The sequence below is a fragment of the Halichoerus grypus genome, chromosome 10 (assembly GCF_964656455.1).
Source record: "Halichoerus grypus chromosome 10, mHalGry1.hap1.1, whole genome shotgun sequence".
NCBI lineage: Eukaryota > Metazoa > Chordata > Mammalia > Carnivora > Phocidae > Halichoerus > Halichoerus grypus.
The window spans coordinates 89,100,903-89,128,577 of record NC_135721.1 but is presented as its reverse complement, the minus strand read 5'-3'; the positions used below and the strand labels follow the sequence as shown (position 1 = coordinate 89,128,577).

Genomic DNA, 27,675 nt, shown 5'->3' with positions numbered 1-27,675 from the left:
CTGGGAATAAAAACCAGTTTCAGATCTCTCCATTGCCATGGTTCCTGATTATGTGGAGCCTCATTTTATGAATAAATGGTTTTTCAAGGGCTCCTGGGATTTAAAATACATTTTTTCAGAGTGATGTTTTAAATGGGGTTAGGCTATTAAAGCTAGCCTACAAAAAAAGCACTTTAACTTGAAATACAATACAAAGGTGATACAAGTGAATAGTACCTAATCAATATGAATAAGTAATTTTTCTTTGTTATTACTTTCTGTCCTCTATTACTAAAATCTACTTTCTTTGGTTTTAGTTTTCTGGGGGTTTTTCCTAACTTGAGATGGATATTTGGTTTTTTGGTTTTTCAGGGTTTTTTTTCCCTAATACTTTTTTTTTTTTTTTCAGTTTTAATTTTAATTCTAGTTAGTTAACATGCATTGTTATATTACTTTCAGGTGTATGATAGTGATTCAGCAATTCCATATATAACATGGTGCTTATCAGGACAAGTACACTCCTTAATTCCCATCACCTATTTAACCCATGCCTCCCCCCCCGGCCCCCCCCGCCACAAACCTCTCTTCTCCTCTGGTAACCATCAGTTTGTTCTCTGTAGTTAAAGAGGCTGTTTCTTAGTTCGTCTCTCTCTTTTTTTGCTCTTTGCTCATTTGTTTTGTTCTTAAATTGCATATGAGTGAAATCATATATTTGTCTTTCTCTGACTGACACATTTCACTTAGCATTATACTCTCTAGCTCCATTCATGTCACTGTAAGTGACAAGATTTCATTCTTTTTCATGGCTGAATAATATTCCATTGTATATATACACCACATCTTCTCTATCTGTTCATCTGTCTGTGGGCACTTGAGCTGCTTCTATATTTTGGTTATTATAAACAATGTTGCCATAGACATAGGGGTGCATGTAATCCTTTGAATTAGTGTTTTTGTATTTTTTGGGTAAATACCTGGTAGTGTGATTACTGGATCATAAGGTAGTTCTATTTTTAAGTTTTTGAGGATACTCCATACTGTTTTCCACAGTGGCTGCACCAGTTTGCATTCCCAGTAGCAGCACAAGAGGATTCCTTTTTCTCCACATCCTCGCCAACATCTAATACATGTTATTAAAACTAAATTTTTTGTTAAGCATTTCTTTACCCAAATTTCATAAGTTCTGATATTATTTTTAACTTCCATTTTAATATATTTTACCTGATTGATAGAAGTGTCGTTCTTAATTTACAGAAGAGGGATTTTCTAATTATTTTCTTGTTACTTCATTGAGATCAGAGAATATACATGGTTCTATCTTTTGAAATTGTGGAGACTTAATTTACAACCCAGCACATGGTTGATTATTGTGTTTAATATATGATTGGAAGGAATTTATATTCTACAGTAGTTGTGTGCCTTGTTCTCTGTAGAGTTAACCCTTGAACAACATGGGTTTAAACTGCAGGAGTCTACTTACATGCAGATTTTTTTTGATACAATGCTGTAATATATTTTCCTTAAGATTTTCTTCGTAACATTTTTATTTGTCTGGTTTAGTTTATTATAAGAATACAGTATGTAATACACATACAAACTATGTATCAGTCAGCTGTTTATGTTATTACCAAGGCTTATGGTCAATAGTAGGCTGTTAGTTAAATTTTTGAAGAGTCAAAAGTTATACATGGATTTCCAACTGCATGGGGGCATTGACATTCCTAATCCCCATGTTGTTCAAGGGTAAACTGTATTTGGACAGATTTGCTCATCATTTTGTTCAGGTCTTTTTTAATCTGAGATTTTTTTTTGGACTGCCTTTTCTCTCTGTTACTGGGAGTAGTGAGATAAAATCTGCCATGATTGTAGATTGTCTATTTCTCCCTGTGCTCTGTTAGTTTTGTTTGATAAATTTTAGGTAAATACACTCTCATATTTTTTTGATGAATTTGACTCATTGATTTACTATTCTATTGCGTCTTATTTATATTTTTTATTTGTTTTTGTGGTTTTTTTGTTTTAATTATTTCTAACAATGCTTTTTGCCTTAAAACATACTTTATCTGATGTTGATACAGTGACATAGCTTTGATTTACATGATCTTTTTCTATTCTTTATCTGTCTCCTTGATTAGCACATAGTTGAGATTTTTAAATCCAGTTTGTCAGTCTTTATTTTACCTAGACCACTTAGCCCATTACATTTAACCCTTTATGTAATTAGTGAAGAGTATTTATCTTATTTAGTCCTTACTGGTTCTGTTTCTTTTTTTGTCCTTTCTAACCATGCTTGGGATTGTTGTTTTGTTTAAAATTTTATTTATTTATTTATTTGACAGAGAGCAGGAGAGAGAGCGAGAGAAAGCACAAGCAGGAGGAACAGCAGAGGGAGAGGGAGAAGCAGACTTCCCATTGAGCAGGGAGCCCAATGAGGGGCTCAATCCCAGGACCCTGGGATCATGTCCTGAGCCGTAACTGGCTGAGCCACCCAGGCACCTCCCCCCCCTGCCTTTTTTTTTTAATTCTGTATGTTTGTCCTTCCATGAGCTTGGAAGTTATATACTTTCCCACTTATTTTTAGTCATTACTCTAGAGACTTTTAACATGGATCTTTAAACTATTACTGTCTAATATTACCCTCGTTCCAGACAATGAAAAGACTGTAGAATACATGAGCAAATTTATCCACTCCTCAGTTTGTTATTCCCATTTATTTTAATTCTCTTTTTTAAGTTTTGGCTTAAGTTTACTCGTATTGTCAGCTCTTTGTTGTATTTCATTTCTTTTTGGATCTCTGATCTTCCATTTGAGATCATTTCTTCTTGCCTGAAGAATACCTTTAGAATTTCCTTTAGTATGAACCTGTTAGTGAGGCATTCCATTTTTGCTTTTCTTTATTTTTATTATGTTAATCACCATACATTAGATCATTAGTTTTTGAGGTAGTGTTCCATGATTCATTGCTTGCATATAACACCAAGTGCTCCATGCAGTACGTGCCCTCTTTAATACCCATCACCAGGCCAACCCATCCCCCAACCCTCTAGAACCCCTAGTTTGTTTCTCAGAGTCCATAGTCTCTCATGGTTCGTCTCCCCTCTGATTCCCCCCCTTCATTTTTCCCTTCTTGCTATCTTTTTTTTTTTTTTAACTTACATATTATTTGTTTCAGAGGAACAGGACTGTGATTCATCAGTCTTACACAATTCACAGCACTCACCATAGCACATACCCTCCCCAGTGTCTGTCACCCAGCCACCCCATCCCTCCCACCTCCCACCACTCCAGCAACCCTCAGTTTGTTTCCTGAGATTAAGAATTCCTATATCAGTGAGGTCATATGACACATGTCTTTCTCTGATTGACTTATTTCGCTCAGCATAATACCCTCCAGTTCCATCCATGTCGTTGCAAATGGCAAGATTTCATTCCTTTTGATGGCTGCATAATATTCCATTGTGTATATATACCACATCTTCTTTATCCATTCATCTGTCGATGGACATCTTGGCTATTTCCACAGTTTGGCTATTGTAGACATTGCTGCTATAAACACTGGGGTGCACGTACCCATTTGGATCCTTACAGTTGTATCTTTGGGGTAAATACCCAGTAGTGCAATTACTGGGTCATAGGGTAGCTCTATTTTCAACTTTTTGATTACCTCCATACTGTTTTCCAGAGTGGCTGCACCAGCTTGCATTCCCATCAACAGTGTAGGAGGGTTCCCCTTTCTCCGCATCCTCGCCAGCATCTGTCATTTCCTGACTTGTTAATTTTAGCCATTCTGACTGGTGTGAGGTGGTATCTCATTGAGGTTTTGATTTGGATTTCCCTAATGCCGAGTGATGTTGAGCACTTTTTCATGTGTCTGTTGGCCATTTGGATGTCTTCTTTGCAGAAATGTCTGTTCATGTCTTCTGCCCATTTCTTGATTGGATTCTTCGTTCTTTGGGTGTTGAGTTTGAGAAGTTCTTTATAGATTTTGGATACTGGCCCTTTATCTGATATGTCATTTGCAAATACCTTCTCCCATTCTGTTGGTTGTCTTTTGGTTTTATTGACTGTTTCCTTTGCTGTGCAAAAGCTTTTTATCTTGATGAAGTCCCAATAGTTCATTTTGCCCTTGCTTCCCTTGCCTTTGGCGATGTGTCTAGGAAGAAGTTGCTGTGGCCGAGGTAGAAGAGGTTGCTGCCTGTGTTCTCCTTTAGGATTTTGATGGACTCCTGTCTCACATTTAGGTCTTTCAACCATTTTGAGTCTGTTTTTGTGTGTGGTGTAAGGAAATGGTCCAGTTTCATTCTTCTGCATGTGGCTGTCCAGTTTTCCCAACACCATTTGTTGAAGGGACTGTCTTTTTTCCATTGGACATTCTTTCCTGCTTTGTCGAAGATTAGTTGACCGTAGAGTTGAGGTTCCATTTCTGGGCTCTCTATTCTGTTCCATTGATCTATGTGTCTGTTTTTGTGCCAGTACCACACTGTCTTGATGATTACAGCTTTGTAGTAGAGCTTGAAGTCAGGAATTGTGATGCCACCAGCTTTGCTTTTCTTTTTCAACATTCCTCTGGCTATTCGGGGTCTTTTCTGGTTCCATACAAATTTTAGGATTATTTGTTCCATTTCTTTGAATAAAGTTGATGGTATTTTGATAGGGATTGCATTAAATGTGTAGATTCCTCTAGGTAGCATTGACATTTTCACAATATTTGTTCTTCCAATCCGTGAGCATGGAATGTTTTTCCATTTCTTTGTGTCTTCCTCAATTTCTTTCATGAGTATTTTATAGTTTTCTGAGTACAGATTCTTTGCCTCTTTGGTTAGATTTATTCCTAGGTATCTTATGGTTTTGGGTGCAATTGTAAATGGGATCAACTCCTTAATTTCTCTTTCTTCTGTCTTGTTGTTGGTGTATAGGAATGCCACTGATTTCTGTGCATTGATTTTATATCCTGCCACTTTACTGAATTCCTGTATGAGTTCTAGCAGTTTTGGGGTGGAGTCTTTTGGGTTGTCCACATAAACTATCATATCATCTGCAAAGAGTGAGAGTTTGACTTCTTCTTTGCCGATTCGGATGCCTTTTATTTCTTTTTGTTGTCTGATTCCTGTGGCTAGGACTTCTAATACTGTGTTGAATAGCGGTGGTGATAGTGGACATCCCTGCCGTGTTCCTGACCTTAGGGGAAAAGCTCTCAGTTTTTCCCCATTGAGAATGATATTCGCTGTGGGTTTTTCATAGATGGCTTTTATGATATTGCGGTATGTACCCTCTGTCCCTACACTGTGAAGAGTTTTAATCAAGAAAGGATGCTGTACTTTGTCAAATGATTTTTCTGCATCTATTGAGAGGATCATATGGTTCTTGTTCTTTCTTTTATTAATGTATCACACTGATTGGTTTGCGGGTGTTGAACCAACGTTGCAGCCCAGGAATCAATCCCACTTGGTCGTGGTGAATAATCCTTTTAATGTACTGTTGGACCCTATTGGCTAATGTTTTGGTGGTAATTTTTGCATCCATGTTCATCAGGGATATTGGTCTGTAATTCTCCTTTTTGTTGGGGTCTTTGTCTGATTTGGGGCTCAAAGTAATGCTGGCCTCATGAAATGAGTTTGGAAGTTTTCCTTCCATTTCTATTTTTTGGAACAGTTTCAGAAGAATAGGTATTAATTCTTCTTTAAATGTTTGGTAGAATTCCCCTGGGAAGCCATCTGGCCCTGGGCTCTTGTTTGTTGGGAGATTTTTGATTACTGCTTCAATTTCATTACTGGTTATGGGGCTGTTCAGGTTTTCTATTTCTTCCTGCTTCAGTTTTGGTATTTTATTGTCTCTAGGAATGCATCCATTTCTTCCATATTATCTAATTTGCTGACATATAGTTGCTCATAATATGTTCTTATAATTGTTTGTATTTCTTTGGTGTTGGTTGTGATCTCTCCTCCATTCATGATTTTATTTATTTGGGTCCTTTCTCTTTTCTTTTTGGTAAGTCTGGCCAAGGGTTTATCAATCTTGTTAATTCTTTCAAAGAACCAGCTCCTAGTTTCGTTGATCTGTTCTCCTGTTCTTTTGGTTTCTATTTCATTGGTTTCTGCTCTGATCTTCATTATTTCTCTTTGCCTACTGGGTTTTGGCTTTATTTGCTGTTCTTTCTCCAGCTCCTTTAGGTGAAGTGTTAGGTTGTGTACTTGAGACCTTTCTTGTTTCTTGAGAAAGGCTTGTATTGCTATATAGTTTCCTCTTAGGACCGCCTTTGCTGCATCCCAAAGATTTTGAACAGTTGTGTTTTCATTTTCATTTGTTTCTGTGAATTTTTTTAAATTCTTCTTTAATTTCCTGGTTGACCCATTCATTCTTTAGTAGGATGCTCTTTAGCCTCCATGTATTTGAGTTCTTTCCTACTTTCCGCTTGTGATTGAGTTCTAGTTTCAAAGCATTGTGGTCTGAAAATAGGCAGGGAATGATCCCAGTCTTTCTGTACCGGTTGAGACCTGATTTGTGACCCAGGATGTGATCTATTCTGGAGAATGTTCCATGGGCACTAGAGAAGAATGTGTATTCTGTTGCTTTGGGATGGAATGTTCTGAATATATCTGTGAAATCCATCTGGTCCAGTGTGTCATTTAAAGCCTTTATTTCCTTGTTGATCTTTTGCTTAGATGATCTGTCCATTTCAGTGAGGGGCGTGTTAAAGTCCCCTACTATTATTGTATTGTTGTCGATGTGTTTCTTTGCTTTTTTTATTAATTGGGTTATGTAATTGGCTGCTCCCATGTTAGGGGCATAGATATTTACAATTGTTAGATCTTCTTGTTGGATAGACCCTTTAAGTAGGATATAGTGTCCTTCCTCATCTCTTATTACAGTCTTTGGTTTAAAATCTAATTTGTCTGATAGAAGGATTGCCACCCCAGCTTTCTTTTGGTGTCCATTAGCATGGTAAATGGTTTTCCACCCCGTCACTTTCAATCTGGAGGTGTCTTTGGGTCTAAAATGAGTCTCTTGCAGACAGCATTTGATGGTTCTTGTTTTTTTCTTTTTATCCAATTGTGATACCCTGTTTCTTTTGATTGGGGCATTTAATCCATTTAAATTCAGGGTAACTATTGAAAGATATGAATTTAGTGACATTGTATTGCCTGTAAGATGACTGTTACTGTATATTGTCTCTGTTCATATCTGGTCTCTGTTACTTTTAGGCTCTGTCTTTGCTTAGAGGACCCCTTTCAATATTTCTTGTAGGACTGGTTTGGTGAAATCATATTATTTTAGTTTTTGTTTTTCCTGGAAGCTTTTTATTTCTCCTTCTATTTTCAATGACAGCCTAGCTGGATATAGTATTCTTGGCTGCATATTTTTCTCATTTAGTGTTCTGAATATATCCTGCCAGTCCTTTCTGGCCTGCCAGGTCTCTGTGGATAGGTCTGTTGCCGATCTAATGTTTCTCCCATTGTAGGTTACAGATCTCTTCTCCCGAGCTGCTTTCAGAATTTTCTCTTTGTCTCTGAGACTCGTAAGTTTTACTATTAGATGTCAGGGTATTGACCTATTTTTATTGATTTTGAGGGGGGTTCTCTGTGCTTCCTGGATTTTGATGCCTGTTTCCTTCCCCAAATTAGGGAAGGTCTCTGCTATAATTTGCTCCAGTATACCTTCCACCCCACTCTCTTTCTTTCTTCTTCTTCTGGGATCCCAATTATTCTAATATTGTTTCATCTTATGGTATCTCTTATCTCCCGAATTCTGCCCTCGTGATCTAGTAGTTGTTTATCTCTTTTTCTCAGCTTCTTTATTCTCCATCATTTTGTCTTTTATGTCACTAATTCTCTCTTCTGCCTCATTTATCCTAGCAGTTAGAGCCTCCATTTTTTATTGCACCTCATTAAGAGCCTTTTTGATTTAGACTTGGTTAGATTTTAGTTCTTTTATTTCTCCAGAAAGGGTTTCTCTAGTATCTTCCATGCTTTTCTCAAGCCTAGCAGTATCTTTATAATCGTCATTCTGAACTCTAGTTCCGACATCCTACTAATGTCTGTATTGATTAGGTCCCTGGCAGCCAGGACTGCCTCTTGTTCTTTTGAGGTGAGTTTTTCTGTCTTGTCATTTTGTCCAGAGGAGAACAGATGAATGAGAGAACAAAATGCTAACAGAGTAACAATGATCCCAGAAAAATATACACTAAACCAATCACAAGATTTAGGGAAAAGAAAGGGAAAGAAAAAGAAAAAAAAAGTGATGAAATATGATCAGGGTGGTGAATAGATCAGTGCCACACACTAGATTTTGGGCATATTTTGGTCTGTTAGAAGAAACTACCTCCCAAAATTTTAAGGAAAGAAAATCTTATGTATGTACAAAAATAAGGGTAAATACGATGAAGGGATGGAATATGAGTGTAAAGATGAAAATTATAAAAGATTTTATAAAAGGATTTGATAAGATAAGTTAGTTGAGAAAAGAAAGAAGAGAGGGCGCCAGGGTGGCTCAGTTGGTTAAGCAACTGCCTTCGGCTCAGGTCATGATCCCGGAGTCCCATATCGGGCTCCCAGCTCAGCGGGGCGTCTGCTTTTCCCTCTGACCCTCTGTCCTCTCATGCTCTCTCTCACTCTCTCCCAAATAAATAAAATCTTTAAAAGAAAAAAAAAGAAAGAAGAGAAATTAAATAAAAAAAAAAGGGAGAGAATGTGATCAGGCAGGAGACTAGAACAAAGCCATACACTAGAGATTTAGGGTATATTTTGGTCTCTTAGAAAAAACATACTGTATCCCAAAATTTTAAAGAGAGAACAACTTATATATATATATATATATATATATATATATATATATATATATATACAAAAAATAAGGTTAACTATAATGAAGTGATAGATTATGACTCTAAAAAGGTTTTTAAAAAAAAGGGATTGATAAGATGTTGGTTGAAAAAGGGAAAAAGAGAAATTAAAAAAAATAGAGAAAAAAAATTTAAAAATTAACTTTGAAAGACTAATGTATCATGGGAAAAAAAGCCATCAGTTCTGTGTGCTGTATTCCCCTCGTGCTGGAGTTCTGCTGTTCTCATTGATCGGTGAGTGAACTTGGTCTTCGCTGGCTGTTCTTGCTGATCTTCTGCGGGGGGGTCCTGTTGCAGTGGTTCTCAAATGTCTTTGCTGGAGGCAGAACTGCCCTGCCCTTGCCAGGGGCCGGGCTAAGTAATCTGCTCAGGTTTGCTCTCTGGAGCTTTTGTTCCCTGCAAGCTTTCCGTACAGCTTTGGAGGATGAGAGTGAAAATGGTGGACTTCCAGTCTCCGCCCTGGAGGACCCAAGAGCTCGGGCCCCACTCCTCAGTGTGCCCCCAGAGAAAAGCAGTCAGTCACTCCCGTCTCCCCGGTCTCCGGCCCCACTCCGTGCTCACCCGGCCTGTGACCAAGTGTTTCTCTGGCAGGACCCCGTGTGGAGTCTCCAAACCCAGCAGATCCCTGCGGTGTGCTCCCGCACCGCTCCTCCTGGGGGAGGAAGGGGAGTCTCCCTGGATCTGCCGCTTGTTGGGTCCCTGCTGGAGGAGCAGTGGCCCAACTGTGCCGCGGATCACGGTTTATGGCAACCCCAAGCTGAGAGCCCGCTCCTCGGCTCCATCTCTGCAGCCGGCTTGCCCGCTCCGATACCTGGGAACTCTGCCACACTCAGGCACCCCCGGTCTTTCTGTGACCCTGAGGGCCCTGAGACCATACTGTCCCAGCAAGGGTTCCACCCCCCGCTTAGCCACTGGAGTGACGTCCCTCAGCAGAGCCGACTTCTAAAAGTTCCAATTTAGTGCTCCGCGGCTCTATCAGTTGCCAGTAGTGGCTGACGGAGGCCCCCTCCCCTGCCATCTGTCTTCCCTTATATCACCTTGGATTCACTTCTCCGCACGTCCTACCTTCCAGAAAGTGGTTCCTTTTCTGTTCAGAGAGTTGCTGCTATTCTTTTCTTCGATCTCCTGTTGAGTTCGTAGGTGTTCAGAATGGTTTGATCCCTATCTAGCTGAATTCCTGGGACCAGATGAATAGGTCCCTACTCCTCCACCATCTTGTTCCTCCTCTTCTTTGCTGAAATTCTATTTAACATTTTGAAGATATTATTCCGTTGTGTTAGCTTTCATTGTTTCTGTTGAGAAGTCAGATATCAACCTAAAGTTTTCATGTGCCTTTGGTTTTCAGCAGTTTTAGTATGATGTGGCCAGGGTCAATTTTCTTTATTAATTCTGCCTATAGAGTTTTATCAATGCATGGTTTTATGTTTTTATCGATTTTGCAGTGTTATGAGCCGTTATTCTCCTCAGGGATTCTAGTTATGTCTATGATATGTCTTCTTACTATATCAGTGTTTCATTTCTTTTCATGCTTTCCACCTAATTGAGTCTCCATGGTTCATTCTAGAGTGTTTTTTATCTGTCTTCTGGTTCACTAGTTTTCAGCTGTTTCTACTCCCCTGTTAAACCAATCTTTTCGGTTCTTAGTTTTGTTTCCAGTATTTTCTAGTTTTAGATACTCCATTTAACTATTTTTTTATAGGTTTCTACTTTCTAAACTTTTTAATCTTTTGCTCCCTAGATGTTAGAAACATAGTCATTTTTCAAATTTTTTAATAGACTATTTTAGGGAGTGTAAGGGGGGAGGGGCAGAGAGAGCATCTCAGGCAGACTCCCCCTGAGTACAGAGTCCAACTCAGGGCTCAATCCCATGACCCTGAGATCATGATCTGAGCCAAACCAAGTGTTGGATGTTCAACCAACTGAGCCCCCAGGCATCCCTCATTTTGGGGCTTGCTGGCTTCCATCATGTACATAATTTTTCCACGTGGCTTGTTATTTTCATATATTGTGCTGGATATTATACTTGTAAAACTGTAGGAATAATTTGACATCAGGGATGGTGTTTTTCTTTCTCCAGAGAGAATTTATGTGTACATCCTCCAGGAGTCTGAATGAACTAGCAATATTGAATCATCTTATTCTAGATTTAGAATTGATAGAATCTGGAGGTGATTGGCCAATAATGGGGAGTTCCTGTTTATTACCTATTCATTCTAACTGCTAGTGTTCAGTTCTTTGGGATTTCATTCCACAATAAGAATATTACCCAATGTCTTTCCACCTTGTCCCCTTGAGTCTTTAATAGACCCAGTGCCTGGACCCCTAAGCACTGCTTCACCTTTAAGCTGCCTCCTCCAAATGGCCATTGCTTCTCAGCCTTTTGGCTGAGATCAAGTGCAGAATTGGCAAATGACCCCAACTGAAAGAAATTTTAAGTGTTGTGTTCCCCTCCCTTGGTTCTTGTTCTGTCTTATAGCCTGGTTCAGTAACATATTAAGTTTTTACTGTTAAATGGCAGTCTTCATTGTAGCAAATATGTGACCAATGCTTTACATTTATGATGCATGAAAACAGTTTAGCATTCATGATGTTTTATAATATTACTGCCATACTTCGTGCACCCTTAGTAGTATTTTTCCCTTTAAGGTCTCTATAATGTTGATGGAAATCTCCATTTTTAACTTTCAAATCTCTTTTTCCTGAAAGAAGAAAACACGGTGCATATAGAAGTAAAAGAAAATCCTGAGGAGGAAGAGGAGGAGGAGGAAGAAGAGAGTGAAGAAGATGAGAGTGAAGAGGAAGAGGAAGAGGAAGGAGAGAGTGAAGGCAGTGAAGGTGATGAAGAAGATGAAAAGGTGTCCGACGAGAAGGATGCAGGGAAAATGTTAGATAAAAAACCAAGTAAAGAAATGAGTTCAGAATCTGAATACGACTCTGATGATGATCGAACTAAAGAAGAAAGGGCTTATGACAAAGCCAAACGGAGGATTGAGGTATTTATTTTCCCCTTTCTCTGTACTCCTTTCCTCCCAACTTCTCATCTGGGATCATTAGAACAATTCTCTGAGCTAAAGACAGTGTGGTACTGGCATAAGAACAGCTAATACAGATGATGAAACAGAACTGAAAGTCCAAGAATTCTTATATTTCTGACCTGTTGATTTTTCAAAGATGCCAAAGCAATTCAGTGGGAAAAGAATAGCTTTTTCAACCAATGATGCTACTTAAATTAATAAAAAATGAGTTTAGTCTCTGACCCCAAATCATATATAAAAGTTATCTTAAAACAGATCAGAGATAGAGCTAAAGATAAAAGAAACTAAAGGTATAAATTTAGGGGGGGGAAAAACAGGACAAAATATTCATGACCTTGGGTTGGACATTGGGTCTTTGACATTGATCTAACCTAAGCACCTTACTCCCTCACCTAAGTCAGAATGGTATACTGCTTTATTGTTTTTGTTTGTTTTCTCCAAATTTTGATGTGCTCTTTAAATGATTGTTTAAGGGTATGCAGAGATACTCTGAGTCATAAAGGGTTAAACTGGTGTTTGCCTTGTGTATTTTAGGTTAGTCACTGTGAGGCATCTGATGAGTCTAGTTATTGAAATCTGGTGGGTTAATGAGGCATCTTTTTTTAAAGATTTTATTTCATTTATTTTTTGACAGAGAGAGAGAGCGAGAGAGGGAACATAAGCAGGGGTGGAGTGCGAGAGGGAGAAGCAGGCTCCCCGCTGAGCAGGGAGCCCAACGTGGGGCTTGGTCCCACAACCCTGGGATCATGACCTGAGCCAAAGGCAGATGCTTAACGACTGAGCCACCCAGGCGCCCCCGAGGCATCTTTCTATTTAGCAAAGTGTACATACCTAGCATGCTTACTATATTTTTCCTACTTAATTCAATAGACTTGAGAGTTTTCTTTAATTATGTCAGCTTAGTATAAATAATATACTAAAAACTGGTTTGCTTAAGGATGTTAAAAGTATTTCAAAGCTATAAACGATTTTAGCTTTCCTTTTTTAAAAAATATTTTCATTTATAATTCTAATTTTCAGTTTTTTAATTGATTTTTTAAAAATAACCTATATATTTTTAAATATCAATGTTTGCCTAATCCTTCTGTAAAGTCTATTAAAGGGATACATTTTCTGAATTTCTAAAGGACTAAGAAAATCTATTGTTGTAAGTTGGGATTTCTCACCCATGCCACTATTGATATCTTTGGGCCATATAATTATGTTGTGGGACAGTCCTCTTCATTTAGGATGTTAAGCAGCATCCCTGCCCTCCACCCACTAGATACCAGTGGCACTCCCCTCCCTTCTTCCCTGTTGTAACTGCTGCTTCCCACAGCACCTAATCAAGCCAACTCCCTTACTCTCTACCCATGTGTGATGTGTTTGAAGATTTAAAAACAAGGGGTATTGGGGCACCTGGGTGGCTCAGTCTTCGAGTATCTGCCTTTGGCTCAGGTCATGATCCCAGGGTCCTGGGATCAAGCCCCGCATCGGGTTCCCTGCCCAGCAGGAAACCTGCTTCTCCCTCCCCCACTCCCCCTGCTTGTGTTCCTGCTCTCACTATCTCTCTCTGTCAAATAAATAAATACAAATATTTATAAAAAAAAAATAAAAACAATGGATATAATGCAGAAAGAAGTTTCCCCATTATCTCACTTCCCAGACTTGTGTTATAGTTCTGTACATGAGCTTCAAGTTTTTTAAAATGTTTAATTAAAACTAAATTAGATAATAAATTTTGTAGATATATATATATATTTTAAGGATTTTATTTACTTATTTATTAGAGAAGGGAGAGCACAAGCAGGGGGAGTGGCAGGCAGAGGGAGAAGGAGGCTCCCCGCTGAGCAAGGAGCCCATTGGGGGACTCGATCCCAGGACCTTGGGATCATGACCTGAGCTGAAGGCAGACGCTTAACTGACTGAGCCCACCCGTGCTTTCCAATATTTTCTTTTTTTCCACATAACAGTATGCTCTGGACCTCTTCACCCACCAAATTTTTAAGCAGCTTTGTTGGGATATGATTTAGGTACTAATGAATTGATGCGTTCTAAGTGTACAATTCAGTGATATTTTGTAAGTTTGTAGAGTTGTGCATCTGTTATCACAACTCAACTTTAAAATATTTTCATCACCTCAAAAAGATTTCTTGTACCAATTTGTAGTCATTCCCTGTTCCTAGCCCCACATATACAACAGTTCCCACCCCCACTCTCCCAGTCCACCCATCCACAGTTCTGCTTTCCATGGTTTCAGCTACCTATGGTCAACTGCAGCCTGGAAGCTGATGATCCTCCTTCTCTTGTATTGTCAGAAGGTCAGTTGTAGCCTAACACTATATTATTCACTAACTTCATCTCATTACATAGGCATTTTATAATCTCACATCATTACAAGAAGAATGGTGAGTACAGTACAATAAGATACTTTGAGATCACATTCACTTAGCTTTTTTTTTTTTAAAGATTTTATTTATTTATTTGACAGAGAGAGACATAGAGAGGGAACACAAGCAGGGGGAGTGGGAGAGGGAGAAGCAGGCTTCCTGCTGAGCAGGGAGCCCAAAGTGGGGCACGATCCCAGGACCCTGGGATCATGACCTGAGTCAAAGGCAGGTGCTTAACGACTGAGCCACCCAGGCGCCCCTCACATAACTTTTCTGCAGTATATTCTTATCATTATTCTTTTTTATTACTAGTTATTGTTAATCTCTCACTGTGCCTAATTTATCAATTTAACTTTTTTTTTTTTTTTTTTTTAGGAGGGTGAGGCAGAGGGAGAGGGAGAGAGAGAATCTTAAGCAGGTTCCATGCCCAGCACAGAGTCCTGTGCAGGGCTTGATCTCACAACCCTGAGATCATGATCTGAACTGAAATCAAGAGTTGGATGCTTAACCGACTGAGCCACCCAGGCACCCCTAAATTTATTTTAGATATGTATAGGAGAAAGTATAGTATATGTAGCATTTTATACTGTCTGCATTTTCAGGCATCCACTGAGGGTCTTGGAATGTATCACCTCCTGGATAAGGAGGGGACTCCTATAAATTTCAGTCATATAATATGTGGTCTTTTTTGTCTATCTTATTTCACTTACTCTGGTTATAGCTGTATCAGAATTTTGTTCATTTTTATTGCCAAATAGTGTTGTATAAGTATACCATATTTTATTATCTCATCACTAATTAGAGGATATTTGAGTTGTTTCCAGTTTTTGGCTATTGTAAATGGTACTACTATATACATTTGCATATAATCCTTTGTATGGAAATGTGTTTTCGTTTTTTTTTTTTTATATATTCCTAAGAGTGAGATTGCTGGATCATATGGTAAATTTTTGTTTAACTTCTTCAGAAAGTGCTAAACTTTTTTCCAGAGTGGCTGCACAATTATAGATTCCCACCAGTTGAGGGTTTTAGTAGTTTCTCTGCATCTTCACTAATACTTGTCAACATCTGTCTTTTCAATTATAGTCATTCTAGTGGATATGAAATAGTATATCTTACTGTGATTTTCATTTGCATTTCTGTGATGTTGAGCATTTCTCAATGTGCTTCTTGGCCATTCTTGTATCTTCATTGGTGAAACATCTATTCAAATTTTCGTCCATTTTAAAATTTTGTAATGTGTCTTTTTATTGAGTTGTAAGAGTTCTTTTCATTTTTTAAAGTTTTTTTGAAGTGAATAAATTTTTAATTTTGTTAACATCCATTTTATCAAAACTTGCTTTTATAAAGAGCATGCTTCTAGTGTTGTATTAAAGAAATCATTGTCTGACCCAAGGTCATGAATATTTTGTCCTAATTTTTTTTCTAAATTTCTACCTTTAGTTTCCTGTATCTTTAGCTCTATCTCTGATCTGATCTCAGACTTTCTGTTCTGTTTCATCATCTGTATTATCTGTTCTTATGCCAGTACCACACTATTTTCATTAGTATAGCTTTATAATAGGTTTTGAGGTAGGCAAATATAAGTTCTACAATGTTGTTACTCTTTTTCAAGTTTGTTTTGGCTATTCTAGGTCACTTGCTTTTCCATATAAATTTTATGGTCACCTTGTCAATTTCTGCAAAAAACTTGCTCAGATTTAGATGGAGATTGTGTTGAATCTGTAGATCAACTTTAGGGAGAATTATCATTTATTTTAATAATATTGAATCTTCCAATCTATGAAATAGGCTGATTCTCCATTCATTTGGATCTTCTACAGTTTCTTCCAGTAGTGTCTCGTAGTTTTCAGTTTAAGATTTGTAATTCTTTTGTTAAATTTCTTACTAGGTATTTTATTGTTTTTGATGCTATTGAAAATGGGTTCACAAATTTAAAAAATTTTTTCATTTCTAGTATAAAGAAATACAATTGAGTTTTATAGATCTCATATCCTTTAACTATATTGAAATATTTTTCTAATAATTTTTTATGGATTCCTTAGAATTTCTTATAATCACTGTTATGTCCTCTATCAAAGACAGTTTTAATTCTTACTTTCCAATCTCATTGCTGCGTATTTCTTTTTTTTTTGCCTGATTTCCCTGGCTAGAACAGTACATTATTGAATAGAAGTGGTAAGAGCAGACGTACTTGCCTTGTTTTCAATCTTTGTGGGGAAAGCATTCAGATTTTCACTGTTTACTGTGGTGTTAATGGTAGTGCCTTTTATCAGTTTCAGTTTGTTGAAAGTTCATATCATGAATGGAAATGGGTGCCTTTTCTAGGTGTATTGAGATTCTTTTTTCTTTTTTGTATTAATGTATGATGTATTGGTATTCAGATGTTAAGCCCAACCTTGCATTCCTAGAATAAATCCCAGTTGATCCTGGTATAATCCTCTTTATATGTTACTAGATTTGGTTTGTAATATTTTGTTGAGGTTTTTGTGATCTGTACCCATGAGGATATTGATCAGTAACTTTGTTTTGTTTGTCTGGCTTTGGTGTCAGTTTAAAATTAGCTTCCTAGGTTTAGTCACGAAGTGTTCCTTCCTCCTCTTTTTTTCTGCAAGAGGTTGTGAAAGATTGTTTTTCCGGTTTTAAGTGTTTGGCAAAATTAACTAACAAAGCTTTTGTCTTTCGAATATTTATAAATTTCTAATACAGTTTCTTTACTTGTTATATTGTTATCTCTTTGTCATTTTCTTTTTCATCTTGAGTCATTCTCAGTAATTTTTGTCTTTCTAACCTATTGTGTTTCATCTAAGTTGTGAGCATAAAGTTTATGGTATCTTTTTTTTTATTATTTTTTTTTATTATTTTATGTTAGTCACCATACAGTACATCATTAGTTTTTGATGTAGTGTTCCACAATTCATTGTTTGCATATAACACCCAGTGCTCCATGCAATACGTGCCCTCCTTAATACCCATCACCGGGCTAACCCATCCCCCTCCTCCTCCCCTCGAAAATCCTCAGTTTGTTTCTCAGAGTTATGGTATCCTTTTATAATCCTTTACATTTCTGTAAGGTTAGTAGTGGTGTCTCTTTTGATTCTAATTTTGGTGATCTGTGGCTCCTTCCCCCCCCCCCCCACCCCGCCTTGGTCAAACTAGTGAAAGGTTTTCTATCTTTTTGATCTCCTCAGACTGAGTGCCTTAAACAATAGAGATTTATTTTCTGATAGCTATTGAGGCTAAAAGTTCAAGATGAAAGCGTCAGCAGGGTTGTTTCCTGGTGAGAGCTCTCTTCTTGGTGGCAGATGGCTGCCTTCTCACTGAGTCTTCATATGGCCTTTACTCCATGCATGCCCAGAGAGAGATTTTTCTTATTTCTCCTCTTGTAAGGACATCTGTCCTATTGGATTAGGGCCCTACCCATTTAACTTTAATTACCTCCTCAAAGGCCCTATCTCCAAATACAGTCACATTGGGAGTTAGGGATTCAGTGTATGAATTTGGGAGAGATAAAATTAAGTCCATAACAAATTTCATGGTTCCAAAACCTTGCTACGTATAATTTTCTAAAATCCATACCAGACTTCCTCAGTAAGAATCTCCATTGTGGATAGGGGTATCTAAGCGATTCTATGCAACCAGATAGTTTTCAGCCCTGGGATTGAGGAAATATTCATTAAGAAATCCCCAGCTACAGATTGTGGTTACTAATTTTTGCTGTTACAGTACTGCAGTGAACGAACACTGCTGTACACATGCATTTCTGTATGCTTATGTCATTGCTTCAGGACAGATACTTACAGGTAGACTTTCTGAGTTAAAGTCTATACTGCATTGCCCTCCAGAAAATTTTAATGCTACACCAAGTGTGAGAGAAAAAGGCCATTTTCAACCATAATCAAATCCTAGCTAAGGTCGTGATGTTTGCATTTGAGTCATAGAATATAAAGCTCTTGTGTACTACTCCTTGTTAGTAAATATTCACATCTGACTTTTGACCTTCCAAAATGTTTTTTCATTCCATTTTCTGTAGAAAGACCCAGTGTCTAGTGGTAGAAATGAAAGTAAAGAAATTTTACAAAAATGGTTTTTAGATGGAAGATGTTTTGGAAATAACTTCAGAATTTTGATGAAAGTCTTATCTCATTTGAATGCCAGCTTTACTGTACTTGAAAAGTTGGCATTTCAAATTGCTGCTGGCATGTGTGTTTTTGTTTGGTTCTTAGAAAGCTGAAGTATCTAGATAAATGCTACAAGAGAAATGCATTGTGATGCAAGGACATGCTTGTCATGCCTAATGAGTGGTATCTTAAGGTAGGAAATGTCATTGGACATCTCAGGCCGGGGATTAAATAAACTGTCTCTCAATTGAAAGGTTTTATAGTGTTTGTACACTGGATAAAGTTTAAAAATATATTGCTTTAAAATATTTTATAGTTTTGGGACGCCTGGGTGGCTCAGTTGGTTAAGTGCCTGCCTTCAGCTCAGGTCATGATCCCAGGGTCCGGGGATCAAGTCCCTCATCAGGCTCCCTGCTCAGTGGGGAGCCTGCTTCTCCCTCTGCCTGCTCTGCCTGCCATTTCCCTCTGCTTGTGCACTCGCGGGCACTCTTTCTCTCTCTCTCAAATAATTAAATAAAATCTTAAAAAACAAAATTTATAGTTTTGAAGTTCTAATGAAATTGTTTGAATGCAAGAGTATATCTCCTTTTATAAAAACCCTCACATAAGCTAGAGGATGTATTGTATGTGTACTGAATGGAATACAAGATCACTTTCTTATATTCTTTTAAATAAGCAATGTACAAAAGTGCTCAGAAAGTTGAAGCCAAAACGTCACACTATTTTTACTCATATTTAACATTGTTGTCCTGAAATTTATTTTAACAGGTTTCTCTTTGTTCAAAGGTACTGTAATGGGAATTAGATTGTAAAGGTTATGTTGTAAAATGCAATTACGTATAGTTAAACTAACAAAAAACTTGGATGATGGTTGTGGCATTCTCTTGCCAAGGCAACATAATTTAAAGGACAGTAATGATAGGGTTTGAAATAATTTTGTGATTTTTTTTTTATTTATTCCTAGAAACGGCGACTTGAACATAGTAAAAATGTAAATACAGAAAAGCTAAGAGCTCCTGTTATTTGCGTACTTGGACATGTGGACACAGGGAAGACAAAAATTCTAGATAAAGTAAGAAAATATTGTTAGCATATAACTTTTTAAGTAAGTGAATGATACCTTATAAAAAGCTAATAGAAACCAAAGCACAGATAGGCAGTTCTGTTACATTAAATAGGTTGCTACTTTCTTACTGCTGTTTCTTCTTTTTATATTTCAAAATACAAATCTGAATCTGCTGTCTCATCCCAGCTTCGTCACACACATGTACAAGATGGTGAAGCAGGTGGCATTACGCAACAAATTGGGGCCACCAATGTTCCCCTGGAAGCTATTAACGAACAGACTAAGATGATTAAAAATGTAAGTACGCTGTATTTGGTGTGTTTTAATCTCTAATAGAAATTAAGGTATAAATTATTTCAGATACAGAAAAAAAGAATAGTATAAAGATCCATATGCTCACTATTCATAATTAACACTTGTGCCATTTTGTTCAATTTTACTTGAGTTTTTTTTTTTAAGGAAAACATTAGATGTTATAGGAGCCCTCATTTTTCATTTCCTTTCCTCTTGCTCCCAAAGGCAAATGCTATTTTGAAGTTAGAGTATATTGTTCCCCTGCATGTTTTAACACTTTTCCTGTAGATTTCCATGTTGAAAAACTGTTTCCTCCCCCACCCTCTTTTCCTTCAATCACATTGTGATTGTATTTTCTTTATCTCCCTAATATTTTCTGCGTTGGAGATATTCAGTTTATTCAAAATAAATAAAATCACATGAGATTAAGGTAAAGCTTAATGAATCATTATAAAGCAAATACTTTTGTGTCACCTGTGTTAGGAGATAGAACCTTGGCCCTTACCTCAAGAAGACCTCTGTTAGGTCCCTTTCCAATCGAAACACTCTTCTACTCACAAGGAATTTTTAAAGTAATCTCTACCTTTTAATGTGTTAGAGGTTGCAAAATGTTGTTATTCCAAGCTCTTTATCCATGTTAATAAAGAGTGGTTTGGTTTTGTTTTACTATAAACTCATGAATTAACATATTTACCGTGTTTGAATTCATTTATTCTTGTGGTGATATAGTCTCATTTTCATCCAGTGATTGACTCCTGAGTCTTTTTGATTCAGTTTTAGTAGTCTTTGGTTGCACCCTTGAGTCTGATGTAGCAGGATGTTTTAGGCTCATCTTATACATACGGTGCTCCAGTCTTGGAACTGAGCCTTGTAAAAATTCCCTAGTTCCATTATCACAGAGCAGGTAAAAAAGGTAAATTTGGAACTAAGGAGTAACAAAACTGATAACTGACACACAGAGCACAAATTATTATATGCTAGTATCTCCCTTTATTCTTTCTTTGGTCTTAGTTTTGTATATCGAAAGGGTCTATGAGTTTGTCTCCAGTTGGTGGTGGTGGTTGGAGGGGGGTGGTTTGGTTGAGATGGTGTTTTATGAAGCTTGTTTTCTGGTAGATTCCTAAGGAAAGGAGTAAGGGGAGTAATACTCTTTGAGTTTTTGAATATTGCATACCTACTTTGTGACCTTCGCCCTGGAAAGTTAGTTGGCTACATATAAAATCCTTGATTGACATTTTCTTTCCTTAAATATCTTAAAGCTTACTTGCGTTTCTTCTCACATAAAATATTGCCTTTCAGGTTTTATCATAAGCTGGTTTTCATCCTTTTATAAGTAATGTGGCCTTTTTGCATTTTGGGGTTGATTGTTCTGGGTCAGTTTTCCAGTTATGTGGAAATTTTTCAGTTCTATTTCAGTATGTAATTTAAAATCTTTATTTTAGGACAGTTTTCTTAAATTACAGTTTTTCAAATTCATAATTTAAAATTTATCTTGGTTGTAATTTATCTGATATTTCTATGTATTAGTCATTGGGGATTTATAACAGCTAATTCTACTAGTTGCCAGAACTTGAAATCTGATGTTACTTTACAACACAGTTAAAGAGCATGATTTTTATTAGGTCTGTATTAAAGTTTTCAGGATAACTTTTATATGACAATTATAATTGCTTGTATTCCAGACACTGAAGTGGAAATAATTATGGTGCTCAGTGAATGTTGATTTAAGATGGTCAGAATGCAAATATGAGATGTTTTACATTTGAATCATTTTGACCTAGATCAGGAGATAAGATTTTGAAAAATCACTTGAAGATTAACAGAAAGTATAGATAAGCAAGTAAAAAAAATCGTGTATGTGAGAGATTTGTTGGTCAGTCCACTCTTTAGGGTAAAAGAGAATGTCCGTATCAGGCATGTTGTAATTTTTTTCCATTCATTAAAGAACTTTTGTCCAGAAAGTCAAGTGTTTATGATGTTATTTAAATAAAGCAGTCTTTCTTTAATATTTTAGGTTGGTGTAGTAAATTTTCTTTAAAACACACTTTAGGATATTTTTTCAATTCTACATGTCCTCAAAGTTTAGAATTGCTTTAAAGTTGGACCAGATACATTTTTCAAGTTGTCAGAACCTCTTCTTGCATGTTACCTTTTTATAGATAATCACTCTCGGACGACTGTTGTCATTTGTTACTTATTGATAATCTGCTCAGAATTAGAGTACACCGTGTTTTATGACCTTAACAAAGAGAATATTTTCTCATTTCATTCCCCTGCAAACTCCTTTTGATTAATGAAAATATTGACTATTGTGCTTTGCTGGTTGATTCACTGACTGTCGTAAAACCATTTATTTAGAAAAGAAAGTGGTGATGTTTTTAAGTTTTCTTGGCTGAATAATTGTTTTTATAAAGCAGCTTTCGTTGTTTTGACTTTCTTAAGCTCTCTACTTTTCCCCACCTTTTCTAGTTTGATAGAGAGAACGTACGAATTCCAGGAATGCTCATTATTGATACTCCTGGGCATGAGTCTTTCAGGTAAGAGCAACTTGCGTTATTTGGCATCAAACAAACTACTAGAAACCATTAAATCTAAAAGTTCAGTGAGTGGGAAAGTCTGATTAGGCAACATTGAGGTAGTATTTTAAGATCTGTAGTCCCTGTAGCTACCAGTCATCATCTGTGCCTACTCAGTAAGTAGTAATTTATTTGGATACTTGCTTTTTTGTTTTTTGTTTTTGTTTTTTTTTTAAAGATTTTATTTGACAGAGACAGCAAGAGAGGGAACACAAGCAGGGGGAGTGGGAGAGGGAGAAGCAGGGAGCCCAATGCAGGGCTTGATCCTAGGACCCTGGGATCATGACCTGAGCCGAAAGCAGACGCTTAATGACTGAGCCACCCAGGCGCCCCAAGTATACCTGTTTTTTATGGAGATCTTTCCTACTTTGAAAGACCAAACCCTAATACATACTTGGTCTGTCTCCTGTGAAACCCATTATACATGGAATTTATCCTGTTGCCTCTTAGCTGTATTCCTTAGTGCAAAAAACTTGGCCAATACAATTTGCAGAAATACTGGAGTAACTTCTGGAACTAACTTATTCCAGCTGATATCAGTTCACTATGTCAGATAAGCATTTGGCAAGTTAAGGGCTAATGGCACTTAAATTTTTAATGCATGTGCTTCATTTTGTTTTTTTCGTTTAGGTTTTACAAAGAAACATTTGTTTCTTTAAAAGAGTAATTTCAAGATTTCTATTTATGCATCTTTTCCCTCTTTTCAACAGTAATCTGAGAAACAGAGGAAGCTCTCTTTGTGATATTGCCATTTTAGTCGTTGATATTATGCATGGTTTGGAGCCCCAGACAATTGAATCTATTAACCTTCTGAAATCTAAAAAATGTCCCTTCATTGTTGCACTCAATAAGGTAAGCTCCCCTGAAGAATTAATATGAAAACATGCTTCTTAAATTTTTGTGATTAAACACATATCCTAGTATAACTTTCATATAACAATATGTATTTATGCTAAGTTAAGTGTATTTTCTGAGATCAGACGAGAACGGGTGCGCTCAGGGTGGCCGTAGACAGTTAAGTGTATTTTGACAAATTTATATACACATATAACCACCACCATCAGAATATAAACCATCTCCATATTCCCAGAATGCTCACTCATGTTCTTTTACAGTAAGCCTACCCCCTTTTTCTTTTTTAAAGATTTTATTTATTTGACAGAGACACAGCGAGAGAGGGGACACAAGCAGGGGGAGTGGGAGAGGGAGAGGGGGAAGATGTGGGGCTTGATCCCAGGACCCTGGGATCATGACCTGAGCCGAAGGCAGACGCTTAACGACTGAGCCACTCAGGTGCCCTGAGAAATTTTTTTTTATAATTTGTGTTTCTTATGTTCTCTATAAGTAGTCTTTAACCATTTTCATAATTTTATTTAACATTTAGATATGTGGTATTTTTTGTTAATTTTTGTGCATAGTATAAAGATCAAGTTTCACCTTTTTCCACATGAAAATTCGGTTCAAAACCTTTTGTTGAAAAGATTATACTTCATTGATTTCTTTTTTATAATGCTGTACAGTTGACACAATGTTACATTAGTTTCAGGTGTACAACATAGTGATTGAACTATACACGTTATGCTGTGTTCACAAATGTAGCTATCATCTGTTGCTGTCCAGTGCTGTTAACAGTATGCTGTACCTTTTATTTTTGTGATTTATACATTCTATAACTGGAATTCTACATGTCCTACTCCCCTCCATGGTTCATCCATGCCCCCCCCCCCCCCGCCCTGTCTCTCATAACCACTTTGTTCTGTTTATGGGTCTGTTTCTACTTGTTTGCTTGTTTTTGCTTTATTTTGTTTTTTCTTTTTAGATTCCACAAATTGGTGAAATCATATAGTATTTGTCTTTCTCTGTCAGGCTTATTTCACTTAGTATAATATCCTCTGGGTCTGTCCATGTTGTAAATGACAAGATCTCATTCATTTTTATGACTAATACTCCGGGGTGTGTGTGTCTGTGTCTGTGTGTGTATGTATGTGTACACACCGCATCTTTATCCATTTAACTATCAGTGATCACTTAGGTTGCTTTCATATCTTGGCTATTGTAAATAATGATGCAATAAACATAGGTGTGCATCTCTCTGTTTGAATTAGTGTTTTCACTTGCTTTAGGTAAATACTCAGTAGTGGGATTACTGGATCATAATGGTATTTCTATTTTTAGTTTTTTGAGGAATCTGTATACTGTTTTCCACATTGATTGGTTGTACCAATTTACAGGGTTCCTTTTCTACACATCCTCAGCAGCACTTGTTTTTTATTGTCTTTTTGATACTAGCCACTCTGACTCTGTCATAAGGTGGTATTTCACTGTGGTTTTGTTTCCCTGATGATTAGTGATGTTGAGCATCTTTTCATGTGTCTGTTGGCCATCATTTCTTTGTCTTCTTTGGAAAAATGTCTATTTAGGTTCTGTGCCCATTGTTTTATTTATAATTTGTGTTTTGGCATGTTGCGTTGTGTTTGTTCTTTGTATATGTTTGACATTAACTCTTTATTGGATATATCCTTTGCAAATATCTTCTCTCATTCAGTAGGTTGTGTTTTTGTTTTGTTGATGGTTTCCCTAACTTTACAAAAGGTTTTTATTTTGGTGTAGTCCTAATAGTTTATTTTTGTTTACCTTGCCTTAGGAGACATAACAGTGTTGTTACAGCCAATGTCAGAGAAATTACTGCCTGTGTTCTCTTCTGGGAGTTTTATGGTTTCAGGTCTTATATTTAGGTCTTTAATGCATTTTGAGTTTGTTTTGTGTATGGTGTTAGAAAGTGGTTTGGTTTTATTCTTTTACATGTAGCTGTCCATGTTTCCCAGAACCATTTATTGAAGAGACTGTCTTTTCCCCATTGTATATTCCTTTCACTTTTGTAATAGAGTGACCCTATAAGCATTGGTTTATTTCTGGGCTCTCTGTTCTGTTCCATTGAACTGTGTCTATTTTTGTGCCAGTTCCACTCTTGTTTTCATTACCATAGTTTTGTACTATAGCTTGAAATCTGGGATTGTGATAACTCCAGCTTTGTTCTTTTTCTCAAGAATGCTTTCACTATTTGGGGTCTTTTCTGATTCTATACAAATTTTAGGATTATTTGTTATAGTTCTGTGAAAATTGCTGTTGGTATTTTGATAGGGATTGCATTGAATCTGTAAATTGCTTTGGGTAGAATGGACATCTTTAACAGTATTCTTTCAATCCACAAGTGTGGTATATCTCTCCATTTGTGTCATCTTCCATTTATCAGTGTCTTAGAGTTTTCAGAGTACAGGTTTTTCACCTTTTGGATTAAATTTGTTTCTAGGTATTTTATTCTTTCTGGCACAACTGTAAAATGGGATGGTTTTCTTAACTTGCCTTTCTCCTACTTAATTATTATTATCTATCACTATCATTATTAGTGTATAGAAATGCAAGAGATTTTTGTATATTAATTTTGTATCCTCCAACTTTACTGAATAAATGCATTCTACTCATTTTTTGGTAGAGTTTTTAGGGGTTTCTATATGTATTATCCTGTCATAACACTAACAGTGATGATTTTACCTCTTGCTTACCAATTTGGATGACTTTTATTTCTTGTCTTATTGCTACTGCTGGGACTTCCCGTGTTGTATTGAATAAAAGTGGCAAGAGTGGATATTCTTGCCCTGTTCAGTCTTAGAGGAAAAGCTCTCAGTTTTTCACTATTGAGTATGATGTTAGCTGTGCGTTTGTGATATATGGCCTTTATTATGTGAGGTATGTTCCCTCTAAACCCACTTTGTTGAGTTTTTATCATGAATGGATATTGGTTTTTGTCAGATTCATTTTCTGAATCTGTTGAGGTGATTTTAGGACTTTTGTCCTTCATTTTGTTAATGTGGTGTATCACTTTGATTGATTTTAGATATTGAACCATCTTTGCAACCCTGGAATAAATCCCACTTGATCATGGTGAATGATTGTTTTCAATGTATTGGTGAATTTGGTTTGCTCGTGTTTTGTTGAGGATTTTTGCATCTGTGTTCATCAGAGACATTGGCCTGCAGTTTTCTTTTTTTGTAGTGTCTTTGTCTTGTTTTGGAGTTTGGGTAATACTGGCATCATGGAATGTATTTGGAAATTTTCCTTCTTCTGTTTTTTGGAATAGTTTGAGAGGAATAGGTATGAACTATTCTTTAAGTGTTAGGTAGAATTCACATGTGAAGCCATTTGGCTTCAAAAGTTCTAGACTTGTTTGTTGGGACTGTTTTGATAATTGGTTCAGTTTTGTTACTAGCAATTAATTGGTCTGTTTGGATTTTCTGTTTCCTCCTGATTCTGTCTTGGAAGGTTGTATGTTTCTAATGATTTATTCATTTCTTCTAAGTTGTCAAAGTTGTTGGCATGTAATTTTTTTTTTTTTAATTTATTTGAGAGAGGGAGAGCGAGCACAAGACAGAGCACACAAACGGGGAGGGACAGAGGGAGAAGCAGATTCCCTCCTGAGCAGGGAGCCTGATGCGGGGCTCGATCCCAGAACCCTGGGATCATGACCTGAGCTGAAGGCAGATCCCTGCATATAATTTTTTGTAATAGACTCCTAGTCCTTTGTATTTCTGTGGTGTCGGTAACTTCTATTTCTGATTTTGAGTCCTTTTTTTCTCAACGAGTCTGGCTAAAGGTTTATTAATTTTGTTTCTTTGTGAAGAATGAGCTCTTGGTTTCATTGATCTTCTTTATTGTTTTTATAGTCTCTTTCATTTATTTCTGCTCTAATGTGTGTTATTTCTTTCCTTCTACTAACTTTGGGCTTTTGTTGCTGTTGTTGTGTCTCCCCAGTTCCTTTATGTATAAGGTTAAATTGTTTATTTTCTTGAGATAGGCCTGTGTTTCTACAAATTTTCCTCTTATTACTGCTTTCACTGTATCACAAAGATTTTGGACTGTTGTGTTTTCATTTTCATTTGAGTTCTTCATTGACCCCCTGGTTGTTCAGTACCATGTTGTTTAGCCTTCACATGTTTTTTCCAGTGTTTCTCTTGTAATTGATTTATATTTTTATACTGTTTTGGTTGGAAAGGATTGATATGATTTCAATCTTAAGTTTATTGAAACTTGTTTCGTGGCGTAACGTGATCTTTCCTGAAAAATGTTCCATGTGCACTTGAAAAGAACGTATTCCTTTGTTGTTGCACAGGATGTGTCATTTGCTTACACTCTTTCTTTATTGATTTTGTACCTGTACGATCTATCCATGGAGGTGATGGGTGTATTAAAGCCCCCTGCTGTTCTTGTTATTACTTGCAGTTTCTGCCCTTTATGTTTGTTAATAATTGCTTTATGTCTTCAGGTGCTCCAGCTTTACGTACATAAATACAGTTGTGGATCTTCTTGTTGGATTGATTTCTTTATTATTAGTGCCTTTC

At 36.8% G+C, this 27,675-nt stretch overlaps 1 protein-coding gene across 2 annotated transcripts in view; it reads left to right on the top strand.

Annotated features, from left to right (window-relative positions):
• EIF5B (eukaryotic translation initiation factor 5B) overlaps positions 1-27,675 on the top strand; it is a 100,902-nt gene that overhangs the window by 50,367 nt on the left and 22,860 nt on the right. The window contains exons 10-14 of one of the 2 annotated variants that reach the window (XM_078056819.1): positions 11,528-11,811; positions 19,308-19,415; positions 19,596-19,706; positions 22,173-22,240; positions 22,990-23,131. In XM_078056819.1, the coding sequence (XP_077912945.1) occupies positions 11,528-11,811; positions 19,308-19,415; positions 19,596-19,706; positions 22,173-22,240; positions 22,990-23,131 (713 nt within the window). Of the gene's footprint in view, positions 1-11,524; positions 11,812-19,307; positions 19,416-19,595; positions 19,707-22,172; positions 22,241-22,989; positions 23,132-27,675 lie in introns of both variants that reach the window. The other variant, XM_036105256.2, reaches the window with a different exon arrangement.